At 46.1% G+C, this 14,801-nt stretch overlaps 1 protein-coding gene across 1 annotated transcript in view; it reads right to left on the bottom strand.

Moving 5' to 3' along the window:
• The window catches only part of LOC146870357 (C-type mannose receptor 2-like), a 937,589-nt gene that overhangs the window by 237,618 nt on the left and 685,170 nt on the right, over window positions 1–14,801 (bottom strand). The window contains 1 exon segment of the mRNA XM_085640508.1: window positions 13,768–13,928. Within this exon segment, the coding sequence (XP_085496634.1) occupies window positions 13,768–13,928 (161 nt within the window).

Below are 14,801 nucleotides of genomic sequence, written 5' to 3'. Positions count from 1 at the left end.
AGACACCAACTGCTTTGGCCCCAGCCCTACCGGCCTGTCGACCGTCGAACCTGCTCCTGCTCCAACCCGGCATCTCTTGTGGCCAGCAACCTCACGAACCCCGGAGGACCTGGCTACCTTTTGGCTCTAAGCCCCTGGGACTCCCATGAGAAGAGGCTCTACTCAAAACCTACCTCTAATCCCTGGCAGCAGCCCGGAACTGCGAACCCAGCACACTCTGCACCAGCCAAGCCTGGCCAGTGCCGGAGTGAACAAAGACCACAAGGACGACCCCATGGCGACTGTGACCCCAAGTTCGGCACCCAAGGACCTCCCTCGACACTCCTGAAGTAGCCTGCAGCCTCAGAACAAGGTGCCCCCCCTACCGCGATCAACAGAGGGTAAGATTTCCCGACACCAAAAGGCACCCCTGCACGTGGCGCCCCCCTGTGCCCAATCCCGGGGTACCTACCTATCCTCCAACTACCCAACTTACCTCTCGAAGTGGTGGTGGCACTTGAAGAATCCTCGTCCCCCAGCTTGCAGTCTTTTTCTAAACTGGAGATTTCCCATTGAAATCAATTGAGCGCCCGAAGGCTCAAAAGCACCCTGCACCCAGCCGCCCGAGTGGCCCTGGCAGTGCAACCTCTACACCTACCTACTTCCCCACTTGCCCTGAGTAAGTGACCAGGATCCCAGCTCCCACAGCCGCGTGGCTTGCTAGTCAGCAGCCACCAACCAAGGCCCCCCCTATCCCTCATAGGATAACATTGGGCCTAACTCTCTCTGCACCCGGCCGCCCTAGAGTCGCTGAGGGTGAACCAACTGTACCTACCTGTGAGAAAGTGGCTCTGTATATACTGTTTCTTAATAGGTACAGGGTGTACAGAGTCCACAGTCCCCCAGGGTTTGACAGAGGTTAAAGTTAGGTATAACCTTACTCTCTGAAGTGGTAGCTTGGTCGAGCAGTAAGGCAGTACCAGAGGACAGTGTAAAGCATTTGTTGTACACAGTCAGCAAATGGTTTCACACACTCAATAACTGAACTCTAGGCCAATGGTTTATATATAAAAAATATATGCTTGTTTTATTTTAGAACCAACACTTGGAGTTAAAATATACTTTCTCAACAGTAGATGTTTCATATAAATACTTTTGCAGTATGCAGTAGATTTTAGTAAACAGTTACAAGAGGTTGCAGTAGGCAACTCTATTTTTAAACACAACAATACATTGAGCTCAATGGTAAATTCAAGTTATTTGCAACATATTACTTTTTAGATTACTTTTGGAATTCCAGGACTGGATCCTAGATTCAGTCCTGGGTCAGTTCTCAGAATCAAGTGATGAAAGTCAACTTTAGTACTGTAATGATTTTTAACTAATATTTAGCTATTTTAAAAGTTGACGGAAAATATTTCAGAGAAAACAATCAATGATTCCCTATGGAAGAAAATGCAGGTTACAGGTACAGTATGTTCTCGTTACTTTTGTAATCCAGTACTGGGTGCCTAGACTCAGTACTGGGACCTTTATCCAAAACAGGTAAGCAATTACGTTTTCAGATATTATACGATTTTTGAAGAATATTTAAAGATTGCAGAAATCGACACTTAGAAGAAATTTCACAGAAAAACAGTCAATGGTTTCCTATGGAAGAAAATTGAGTTAAGGGTAAGTACAGTTGTAGAGATTTTTCAGAGTCAGTGCTGGGCACCAAGATCCAGCACTGGGAGTTCACCTAGGAACAGGTGAGTAAATTCGTTTTTGTCACTCGGCTGATTTTTGGTGAATATTTGAAGATTTGAAAAGTCCACACTTAGAAGAAATTTCAGGAAAAAGCCAGGCAATGTTACCCTATGAGGAAAATAGAGTTTGCGGTTTAAGGGTAAGTACTCGACTGGCAGAGTTGAGGTTCTGGGCACAGACTCAGGGGTCTCCCAGGGTCAGGTAGGTACAGTTGGTTCACCCTCAGCGGCTCTAGGGCGGCCGGGTGCAGAGAGAGTTAGGGCCAATGTTATCCTATGAGGGATAGGGGGGCCTTGTTTGGTGGCTGCTGACTGGCAAGCCACGCGGCTGTGGGAGCTGGGCTCCTGGTCACTTACTCAGGGCAAGTGGGGCAGTAGGAAGGAATAGAGTTTTCACTGCCAGGGCCACTCGGGCGGCTGGGTGCAGAGTGCTTTTGAGCCTTCGGGCGCTCAATGGATGTCAATGGGAAATCTCCGGTTAGGAAAAAGACTGCAAGCTCGGGACGAGGACTCTTCAGGTGCCACCACCACTTCGAGAGGTAAGTTGGGTAGTTGGAGGATAGGTAGGTACCCCGGGGTTGGACACAGGGGGCCGTGGGGCGCCGCGTGCAGGGGTGCCTTTAGGTGTCGGGAAATCTTACCCTCAGTTGATCGCGGTTGGGGGGGCACCTGGTTCTGAGGCTGCAGGCTTCTTCAGGAATGTCGAGGGAGGTTCTTGGGTGCCGGACTCGGGGTCACAGTCGCCGTGAGGTCGTCCTCAGGGTCTTTGTTCACTCCGGCACTGGCCAGGCTCGGCTGGTGCAGAGTGTGCTGGGTTCGCGGTTCCGGGCTCCTGCCAGGGGTTTGAAATAGGTTTCGAGTAGAGCCTCTACTCATGGGAGTCCCAGGGGCTTGGAGCCAAAACGTAGCCAGGTCCTCCGGGGTTGGTGAGGTTGCTGGCCACGAGAGATGCCGCGCTGGAGCAGGAGCAGGTTCGAGGGTCGACAGGCCAGCAGAGCTGGGGCCAAAGCAGTTGGTGTCTTCCTCTTTTTAGCAGCTGCAGGGCAGGTCTTTGTTCTTCTTGCTCTTCTTGTAGTTTCGAGTCTGGAATCTGGGGAAGGAAGGTTCAGGGTGCCCCTAAATACTAGATTTAGGGGCTTTACAGGTAGGTGAAGGGCAGGGACCAATGGGTCCCCGTCCTGGGGTGGGTACACCCCCTATCCTGCCTCTCTCCTGTGGGAGGGGGGCAGTAGCCTAGTCCTGATAGGGTAGGGCTCCCCATCTTCAAGATGGCGAGAGCCCGGAGATGTGCTTCACCTCGCCTCCCCCACCTGAGGGGTGGGGTTGGCAGGCTGGTACATACCCTGTCCTTATTTGGGGTTTCCGGCCAAAGCTTCCCGCCAGAGTGGGGGGTTGCAGGGGCCTGGGGAAACTCACAGAGGCGGCATGCCTTTGAAGCTTCCCCCTGCCCATCCTGGGCGAGGAGATTTAGCACCTCGCCCAGGATGTGCATTGTTGCAGGACCAGGAGAGCAGGGGCTCTCCTACCCAGGGGTCCAGCAATATGTCTGCTGGGTGGCAGCCTAGGCAGCCTCAGAGCAGACGTGGATTTGTAGGTTAGGTTCGAGGGAGCACCTCTAAGATGCCCTCTGGGGTGCTGGGTACATTAAATCCCACACTGGCATCAGTGTGGGTTTAATGTGCTGAGAAGTTTGATACCAAACTTCCCAGTCTTTAGTGTAGCCATTATGGTGCTGTGGAGCTCGTGTTTGACGAGCTCCCAGCACCATGTACTCTTTAAATGGCAGCACTGCACTTACAGGGCTCAGGGATGGACCTGGGCACTGTAGGGGCACAGGGCTCTTGCTCCTGTGCCCACACCATTGGCATAAGGCACCCAGCTAGAGGGGTGACTGATGTATGCCATGGCAGTGTATGTGATGGGCATGGCACACAGGGATGTGTGCCATGTCGACTTTGTTTTTGTCTTGCACCCAAACACTCAGCCTGCAAAGGCAGTGTGTGTGTGTAAGGGTACAGGGCCTCTAAGAGTGGCACAATGAGTGCTGCAGCTCTTAGAGGTCTTCCTGGGTCACAAAGCCCTGGGTACTTAGGGTACCATTTACCAGGGGCTGACATGTGGCCAAGGTTTGCCAATTTGGGTTTGGTTTGTTTTAGGGAAGGAACATAGGCCCTGGGCACCTGATTGGCAGGAGTCCATGGCACACTCAATCAAAGTACATTCAGCAAATCAGAAAAAAGTGGAGGCATACCAGGCAAGAAAGATGGCACTTTCTCACACTACCTGACCCTGGGGGACCCCTAAGTCTATGCCCAGAACCTCAACTCTGCCAGTCGAGTACTTACCTTTAAACCGATAACTCTATTTTCTTCATAGGGTAACATTGACTGGCTTTTTCCGGAAATTTCTTCTAAGTGTGGACTTTTCAAATCTTAAAATATTCACCAAAAATCAGCCGAGTAACGAAAACGAAAATACTCACCTGCTCTTAAGTGAGCTCCCAGTGCTGGATCTTGGTGCCCAGCACTGACTCTGAGAAATACTTACAACTGTACTTACCAGTAACCCAATTTTCTTCCATAGGAAATCATTGACTGTTTTTCTGTGAAATTTCTTCTAAGTGTCAATTTCTGCAATCTCTAAATATTCTTTAAAAATCGTATAATATCTGAAAACTTAATTACTTACCTGTTTTGGATAAAGGTCCCAGTACTGAGTCTAGGCACCCAGTACTGGATTACAAAAGTAACGAGAACATACTGTACCTGTAACCTGCATTTTCTTCCATAGGGAATCATTGACTTTTTTTCTTTGAAATATTTTTTAAGTGTCAACTTTTAAAATAGCTAAATATTGTTTAAAAATCATCACAGTAATTAAGTCGACTTTCATCACTTGGTTCTAAGTACTGACCCAGGACTGAATCTAGGATCCAGTCCTGGAATTCAAAAAGTAATCCTAAAAGTAATCTGTTGCAAATAACTTGAAATTTCCATTGAGCTCAATGCATTGTTGTGTTTAAAATAGAGTTGCCTATTGCAAGCACTTGTAACTGTTTACAAAAGTCAATTGCATATTGCAAAAGTATTTATATAAAGCATCTCATTCTGAGAAAGTATATTTTAAATCCAATTGTTGGTTCTAAAATAAAACAAGCATATATTTTTTATATATAAACCATTGGCCTAGAGTTCAGTTATTGAGTGTGCGAGACCGTTTGCTGACTGAGTGTGTACAACAAATGCTTTACACTGTCCTCTGATACTGCCTTACTGCTCGACCAAGCTACCACTTTAGAGAGTAAGGTTATATCTAACTTTAGCCTCTGTCAAACCCTTGGGGACCGTGGACTCTGTACACCCTGTACCTATTAAGGAACAGTATATACAGAGCAACTTTCTCACACCCTCCACGTCAATCAGGGAGTGGAGACTGTCACCCAGCCCTTTCCCAACTCATTACAGGGCGTGGTGGGACCCACCCTGTGACGAGTTGGGAAAGGGGTGTGGCAGGCGGGAAGCCGAGGATTCGAGTCTGTGCAGACTCAACCTCATACTGCTTCCCGCGTGGCGTGTGTCTGCATTCTGTGGTGGAACGTACTGGAAGAAGGAAGCCATTACTGCGTCATTTACTCCAGCTGGAGTTAGACGGACACTGACAGACTGAAGAGACGAGTCGATTCTCACTTGAGTCCCAAGACAGTCCAGCTAGTCAGGAGTCTGCACTGCAGTTCACCAGGCAGCCCAGGTAAGGCCCAGGCGGGCATTAATTCAAAGACATTTTCAATCCCTGGATCCCTGAAACATAATGCAGTTTCTGGCCCTCAGATATTCCACAGGGATAGCAGTAACGTCATGAATGGGGGTAGAGGCATGGGCAGGGACACCAGACCTCAATATACTGCAGTGGAAGGTACAGATGTCAGGCACCTCTGTTTAAATCCGTCATCTCTTCTGTGACAGCCCCAGCAAAAGTGATAGATGCAGCAGTGGGTTAAAGGCTACAGCGCATGGGCAGCTGCAGGTGAAAGCACAAACTATGGAAACGAAGATCAGACTGGGATTGCGTTCATTTATTAATCATGGGATAAAAACGGACTGACGTGCAAAGGGTTACAGTAGCAGACAGAAGAGCGAAAAAAACGAATTCACTGAAATATTTGATTCATTCAGTGTGTCCTTGCTTACTGTGTGAGATTGCTTTACCTATTTTTTTTATCTGCATTGGCCTTGAAATTCTGTAAAGTATGGGTTAAATTTGATAGAATTGCTTGAGTGGACTTATGTTTTAATCATGCCCAAATGCAATGGTTCCAAATTCGTAAAAATTCACAATTTTCTAAACTTCCACCTTACTGAACCCTGGAGTCTACTGTACACTGTCGTCCGCTAACTTTCTTTTAAGGCCAAGTAACATCACTCATGCTCTATCTGATTTTCACTTACTGTGTGTGATTTCACATGATTTTCTGACTTTATCTAGGTGGGAGATTCTTTTAAAGCTCATTGTATCACCCAGGTATTCACTGTTCTGATGTAAAAGCTGTGAATAAATACGTTTTGCACAGTGCAATGGTGGGCGCTAACCCTCTTCTATCCCTGGTCTCTGGAGACCTGTCGGAGATGGTGGAATGATTGACGATAGGACACAATATCCCCAACCTTGGTATACTCTTGCCAAGAACAATCTTCTCTGCTTCCCACATGCAGTGTAGAGCCCCGGCTAACAGGGGACTTCTCAGCACTTCAGGCGCTGAGTCTCACAGAGCCACTGTAATTACAAGCCCTGTTCTCTGCTATCTCCCTCACAGTGAAGACCATGGCCTTTAGCGCTGGAGGAGGGAGAAGCCAGAGGGAGTTAGGGGAAGGTGCCTGGATGGTAGGTATTAGATGTTTTTTAAATAGTTGGGGAGGACCGGAGGAGTGTCTTAAAGACACACAGAATGTGTAAACTTCCAGATGCCGGCTTAGTCATGCATAAATCCTCACTTGGTAGTGCCAAGAATGAGACTGCCGCCACCGTTCATAAGCCACTATTGTTATTTTTGTACTAATATGTAGGAGAGTAGGATCTGCACTTATGTTGCCCCCACTTTTTTTCTGATGTTTACACTGGTGTCTGGCTATAGTCTGGTTGGGTCCCTGCTAATCAGGGCCCCAGTCTCTCTGTTCTCTTTAAACGACTTGGTGTGCATATTAGATGCACTAGTGATTGGATACTGTGGTACCGTATGAGCCCCTAGTATATGGTACCTTAGGTATCTAGGGCATTGGTACTTCACAGGCCTACCAGGGGATGAAGCATGTTTTATTCCACCCCTGGGAAGCAGACTCAATCTGACACCACAGGCCTGCTACTGCAGCCTGTGTGAGGTAGTGTTAGCACTCCTCACTGAGATATAGGTTCCTATATCTCACCATACCCACACATATAAACCTATCAGCCACCCCTATAGCAGGCCATATCAATCCTGAGGGCAGGGTGCATGGTTTACAATGTGAGGGGGTGCCTCTGCCTGAGCAGGGCCCCTCTGCAGCTACCAGAGTCTATTCTCTATGGCTGTTTGTGGATGTGGTTAAACCATATACTCTAATTTTGGAATGACTGCATCAAAACATGTCGTGTTTGGTGTCAAACAACTTGGAATCATACCCCCCACATCAGTCCATGATGTGGGAGCATGTTCCCACCCTTCTAGAGGGGACGACATGTAAAACGATAGAAATCCTATAGAGCCCTAGCATCACAAAATGGATGCCACCAGCACAGACACTGGGCTGCCCTCCTGCTGCTGACAAACTCGCAGTGGAGGAGGCCCAACAAAAGGCATCCTGTCACAGGGAGGTGTCACCACCTTCCAGACAGGATTTAGTGTATTGGAGCTGGGTGGGTGCCCTCCTAGAGTGCTTTGAAGTCCTGCACTGGGTGAGCAGTAGGCTCCTCTGTGCATATGCCAGCTCAAACCAGTTCAGGGGCTACCTGTCCCTGCTCTGGCGTGAAACTGGACAAAGGGAAGTGGGTGTAACCACCCCCTCCCCTGACCCTTCTAGAGGAGTGGTCATAGAGCTAGTCCCTCCCCTAAGTTCACTATAAGATAGCAAGCATTGCCCTTACAAATCAGATAACCCTGGACGACGCTCTACAAAGAAGAATCCTGGCCCTTCGACGTTCCACTACCTTTGGAAGACAGAAGAATCTCCCTTGGAGTTAAGGAGTGACTCCCCTGCTTGGCAGGCACCAAAAACCTTTATCAACGGTTATGAACTTTCCCGCTCCTGCCAGAGTCCGAAGTCCCTGCGACCCCAGAAGTGGATTTCCTGACCTCTCGATGGCCATTTTGAGTTCCCAGCAAATCTGTGGCGTCTGGACCCCACGAGTGACAAGGAACTGCAATACCTGGGAACCGTGCACTATTTGAGTGCAAACCCTAAACAACGTTCTACGAACTTGTGCTTTGGACTATTTGTGGCCCAAGCCCCCAGCAGGTCTTGCACCAAAAATCAGCAGCCTACCCCGTCCCGAGTGACCGTGGGCTCCTGTGAAGCATTTCCTGTGGCGGCGTCTTCGCGATCACTTGCCCGTTGGCTAGTGGGTCCCCCGAAGACTTTCTCAATAACTCAAAGGGCTCTCCTGGTTGCTTCGGGCCTGCCCTCACTTACTCTCCCTGGGTGAGTCCCTCAGATCTTGCTGGCCTGCACCATCGACTTTCTTCAGTCTACACGAGACTTGCATTTGCCAAGGCTTGTTGGCTCCAATCCGGTTGCCGACACCGCCATCAGCTGCAGACGTCGTGGGACACTCCAAATCCAGCTGCTGGTCATCGTCGATGTCTCCTGGACCTCGTGAGCGAAGAGTCAAAACACCATTGACGACCTGAATCGACGCGACATCTGTGGTCATCCATCTTGCTGGCCACCGGTCACTGGCAAGTGACTTTGAACACTGTCCCCTCACTTTTCAGGTCTCATCCATCTTGAATCCACCTTCGGATTCCACCGGACACTTCTTCAGACGACGCAAGCAGCAAGTCTTCTTTGGTCTCCATAGAAAACAGCGACACAACCCGACACCAAAAGACACCTATGCACCCGGCTTCCCTGGGTGAGGTAACTCGTGCACTCCAGTGCCCAAGTGTGTGTTGGCTCTCAAAATACTTACCTTGTAAGTTGCTTGCTTGTAGTCTTCCTAGAAGTACCCTAGAACTGTAAAAATTTAACTGCGACTTGCACCATTATAACCAATAGGAAACCCGCGGCTGTGTTCACACACTGCACGCGTCTCCCGTGAGCCTGTTACTTACCTGCTAACACTGCAGTAGTGAAACCCCAGCGATTCCCCAGGCCCTAGGCCTTGTTATTTTGCAAGTCGACATCCTTATACCACTTTCTTAGTATATGGTCTGGTACGCCCCTAGGGCTCCAGCCATATTTGTGCTTAATTTATTGTGAAACGTTGACATTTGAATGTGTACCTGGTTTCTAATCTCATGAAGAGATTAGTAGAGTGTGTCTAGTAATAAATACATATATATTTGATATATACCTGTGTGGTGTCGTTTCATTTGGTAATTCAAGAGATTATAAGGTAAAACAAGCTGCTTTACATTCCTCTGAGACTTAGCCTGAAGGCTGCTCTCCACAGCTACCACTAGGATAGCTTTCTTTAAAAGGTTGTCTTAAACCTATCTACCATAAGAGTCGAATTGAACTGGTGCAAGGTGGCCACTAAAACTAGTGACCAGCATATGCCAGGCCAACTTCTCACACAATATGAATATTTTCATTATTATTTCCTTTTTCATTTTCTCTATGGTGGAAAGTGTTATGGTACATTGAAAAGGGATTATTTATCCATCCTCCAGCCTGCCTTCTTCCCTGTGGCTCTCCAGGCCCCCTTAGGTACCCTCCAAGCAGTCTGGGGACTCTTTGGACGAAGGCATCAAGTCCAGGGTCTTGTGCTTAAATGTGTAATCACGGTTTCAAAAAGAGACACGTCCACTCAGCCTTTTAGCCGCCTGAGGACAAAAAATGAGCGCTGTACGGTAAACAGAAATATCTGGTTTAAGCGCCAAGAAACGGTTTTGATGGTGAGTTTGTGCTTTGCAGATTAAGTGTAATGTTGTGTAGCTGGTTTTGACCGTAAGGTTTCCATACATGTATTGTGCTCTAAAGGGGGTGGGTGGGTAACTTCCTCCATACATCCATGCACCTTTTCCAGGATGAATAAATCAGACCTGAATGTCAGCAGGTGGGCCATTTCGGAGTAGTTTTTGGCAAGACCTTCAGCAGAGTGTAACACAAGAAGGACATTAAGCAGGTCTCGGGACAGAGCGGCCTAGCTGTTGCACCGAAACCAGAACTGGCATTGGGGTTGGTCTCACAGCTATGACATATTTTCCTTCCGTGGTGCTCTGAGAGCTCAATGGTGTGCATGTATTTGAAGCATTCCTTTATTATGCCTTGGGATTTAATGTGGGTTTGAGAGAACAGTGTGGGCTGTTTAAAAATTTGCGTTTCGTTTCTGGTGGAAAGCCAATTTGTTTTTCAAGACAGTTGAAAAATATTTGCATTTGGTGTCTCCTTCTGTAAATCAGAAATACCATATAGATAGAGGTTAATGAACCTATTGCTATGTTTTAAGCTAACCTTTGGGTCTTTTCAGTAGGCTTATTTTCCATTCCATTCTTTTATTACAATTTTCTTTCCACGTTTTTCATTTGACTGCATATACTACAGTCAGTTTTTTCATACATGACCTATCAGAGTCCTCATTTCTTTAGGAAATATCCTTTGATTTGGTTCATTTGTGGTTTTATGTTGGGAGGTTGAGTATTTTTTTGTGTCTTGAAAATCGTGTTTAAGGCAACCTTTAAATCTTTGTTTTATTGAAATTGTTGTGTTGGGGGAATATTTACAGCTTGGGTATGTGGTCCATCACAAGACATCTGCCACAGGAGAATCGTGTCAAGAAAATAAAAATAACATCAAAATCTTAGCCCCCATGACTATTAGAAAGAGCACCCAGGAAGCAAACTATATCTTGCACAACTCTCTGTGTCCTCGCTTGAAAGCCACCCATGAAGCAGTTTCATTTAGCAGACCACCCTGTAACATCACTGATTTTCCAGTTAAAATTGAGCCCTTTTCAAATTTTCTACTCTAGGTAAAACCTACTCTAGTCTTAACTCATTCAACAGACACATGCAACACTACTAAAGCATTGTTTGTAGAAAAGATAAACATCATAACCAAATTAACAGCTCTAAACAAACCACCACCTTCCAACATTCTGTAATCCGTTTCCAAGGAAGTACTGACATCGCTTCTCAACATACTAGGCACCTCTTTCACACAAGCTGTCTCACAAACTCTCATACTAATGTAAGGGTTAAGTTTGAGCAGGCGGGGTAAACATGCTAAGATTAAGTGACTTCTGTTACTGTATGACCATCTGTGATCTGTCACACTTAAATGAATCTGCAGTCCCATCTGTCTCATCGGCAGAGCTGTGCCACAGAAATACAACTGATATTCTGTCTGCAAGACAGATCAGTAGAGGCTCAATTATATATATTTTTTTGTGTGAGGCAGGCTAGGCTGACTAGGATGGGATGTATGATTTTAAGCATCTACATAACCACATGCACTTTACTCTTCACAGTCAAAAAGGAGGTGATCGTTGGTCTAGACTAATTATTAATTAGTTTAGGCCAACCCTCACCTCGTTTTTGACTGTGAAGAGTAAAGTGCATGTGTTCTCAAATTTGCTTGAAAATGCATCATTTGCCCACTCATTTTTCAAAATGTTCTCGGGGGGGAGACCCCCCCCCCCCCCTAATCCTCCTTAGGTTGTTTGGACTCGCTCGCAGCGGTGTGCTCCACCACTAATTTTACGTCGCACCACTTTCATATTTCACCAGCCACCATTGACTTAAGGATGCAGCCACTTGGATGAAAAATAGTGGACTGAGGTTACATGAGGCAAAAAATTAATGTTACTTATGGGTTACGATCATAGGAGGCGGACCACTATTAAACTCTCTCAGCCTCCAAAACTATTTAGGTTTTGTTCCGCCGTTTCAAAAAAGGCTAAGGAATTTGTGTGTGTAGTAGGACTCAAATCTAAAATTTGAGACAAATGGAGGAATAGTGGTTTGTTAAAGGTATATATATATTTTTTGCTTGAGGCAACTCAAACAAACTGTACCAATTTGGATGATAAATATCATGAACCACATGTGGATTTGATGATAAACTCAAAGCTGGAATATGCCAACACCACATCCAGGGGATTCTCAAGGGCAGATTGGACAGCGACAATTTGTCCAAAACCAGGCAGCCAGGTTAATCTTAAAACTAGGCAAATTTGAAGACATTATGGCTGATAGCAGAGCGCTTCACCGGCTACCAAATAGCAAAAAGAATTGGTTCACACTGGTGCATTTTGGTTTTTAATGGCTCACGGGAAGTGCCCCGGCCTACTGGCAAGAGAAACGTTTAGGGCACCGATCAGCACAGCTGCTGAGGTCAAGTGGCAGCTGCTTCTTAAGATCAAAAGAACAAGCTACGTTGGAAAAGAGACCGCAGATATGCGGGACTTTGCTTCAAAAACAGAAGTCTCTGCCAGAGGATACTGAAAATAAGTCCACCTTGGTAAAAACCAGTAAAGCAATTAAAACATTTGTGTTTCATCTGCAGCAGTACACTATGGAGATGCCAGTTTTTGACAAACTATAATTTGTTGCAAGTGTTTTTATTTTATTCAAGCAAGGCCGGGCGCTAAGAGACAATTTATTTTGTTGGGTAAGCATCATCAATAAATTAAATAAAATACATTACTTTGAGAATATTGGCTATTCTTATCAGCATTTCGTTACCTTTCAAAGAAAGGTGCTGGCACTTCATTGCAGAACACAATTCCTTTCCTGGGGCAGTCCTGGCACTATTAAGAACAACTCTGGTATCAGTGCCAGCACTTCTCAGCAGGACTCATGTCTAGAAACACAGAAGACACAGGGTGCAAGTAGCCCCAAAATAAGTAAGGACTCTCGCTAGATACCCGAGTGTGTCTAGCGCCTAGACACCCTTGGGTAGTAGTGCGCTCTATACACATCTCAATTTCATTTCATTTCGTTGCAGGATATCCAGGTGATTCCTGTATAATTTCTATAAGCCACAATATCACCCGAGCAGCAATATTTTATACAGCCTTTTCAAAGTGTCAGATTCCTGTCCCCACATGCCCAAGCAACAGCTACAGGTGCATCAGCTGGTGACATCTGCAGACGAAGAAGCCTGGCCCAATCCAGTATTCAAAGCTTTGCTACACGGCCTGGCAGTGGAAGAGACAGGTTGTAACACTAGCCAGTAGAGTGCACGTACCCAGAGCACTTGAGTAATGGTGTTGAGACGGGGCAGGTGCCCGGTCCACAACGATAAAGCAGGGGTCAATAAATTAAAACTAAAACTCTAAAACATTATTAATTAGTCTATCAGCCCCAAATGCAGCTATTAATAACATCGCAGCAAAATAGAAGTGCAACATGGCGTCTGATGAAGATGCTCATTTGCGAGGTTCCAGGGCTGCAGATTACGTTACATGCTTCATATATAAGGTGGAAAGTATCTGACCTGCCTAACAATCACCTTTTCCCAAGACAATGTTGAAAAAAACATTTTTCCCCACCCTCACATACAAAAGCAAGTAACTAAACTACAGTAGGACTATAAATGGTCACCCCTATGAGTTAGTTTCTAAGCCTGAATGTGACAAAAATGTGAATGTGGCTGGGGAAAAACATAACTTGCTCCAAAATCAGAACTTCCTGGATTTGTGAGCATGAACAATTCATTTTACAACTGCCTCACTCACTGCCTGTTTTAAGATGAAGCGGTCCATTGACCATAGAGACTGCTAAGCAACAAGGCACATACCTTTGTTTATCACATCTTCAGCTCCCACGTCTTACCAGGAAAAAAGTGAGGGGATGGCCCACAGCAGTCCATGTCATGGTCTAAAGCCCCTGTAAACAGCCTCCTACCTTTTGCAAGCTTTGGCTTAGGAAGTCCAACTCAGCTTGGTTATGAACGGACACGAGATCAGCATGAAACCAGGTACAGATGCGCTGGGCTTGGGGCCAGGTAGAATGATGCTCAAAAAATTCGTATTCAGCATCCTGGTACTTCACCCACTCCATGCTGCCTGCGGAGAACACAAAGGTTTTACTGACATGCAGCAGTTCAGAGGTCACTGTGCACTGGCACCCGACCTTTATTAGGCAGACCATTCCGCCACTAATGGCATGTCACAGCAAAAGAGAAAGTATCAACTCTGGCTCAAAGTGCAGCTGTCTCATCCTGTCTGGGCTCAATGCCAGTAAGGTGCACACATCAATTCGATATAGTTCAACATATTTAATACCACTTAATTTCCATTCTCTGCAGCGTCAAAGGCAAATAATAATGCAGATAGTTCCAATGTATATGGTGATATTTGTGACACACTATGTGGATCGACATAATTTTCGTACATATTAAAAAATATACCTTTGGACAACAAGAGTACTAACTTGTTGAACATACTTAAAAACCAAAGTTGGCTCAAAGTACAGTAGTTCCGGGGACAGAATGACCTCACTATGAATCAGATTCAGCAAGTTATCCAAAAACACAGATAAGCAGAAGGAAGTTTGTTTCGGGATAATCAGTTGAAACGTTTAGTAGAGTGTAACTATATTATTGACCACGAAGCCAGTCAGCAACCCTAGTCATTGACCCTCACCAGGCACAAGCTTCAATATGGTGTGCGACAGCACAGTAAGTAACATTAACTAGAGTAATTGACTGGATCCAAGGTAACTATATTGAATTATAGATGGGTAACAGTGAATTATGGGGATGGTTTTCACAGAGGGGTTCTGAGTACTGCACCCTGCAAAGTTGGAGTTATTGGCATTATAAATGGCAATGTTTTTTTACCTAGACATGTTACAGGGTACAGTACCATATGTGGCCAAAAGAGGTCCCATGAGGCCTCATTTGGCCACATATGGTACTGCACCTTGCAGAAGATATG

Source organism: Triturus cristatus, chromosome 1_1 (assembly GCF_964204655.1).
Source record: "Triturus cristatus chromosome 1_1, aTriCri1.1, whole genome shotgun sequence".
Taxonomy (NCBI): domain Eukaryota; kingdom Metazoa; phylum Chordata; class Amphibia; order Caudata; family Salamandridae; genus Triturus; species Triturus cristatus.
This window is presented reverse-complemented; position numbering and strand designations above follow the sequence as displayed.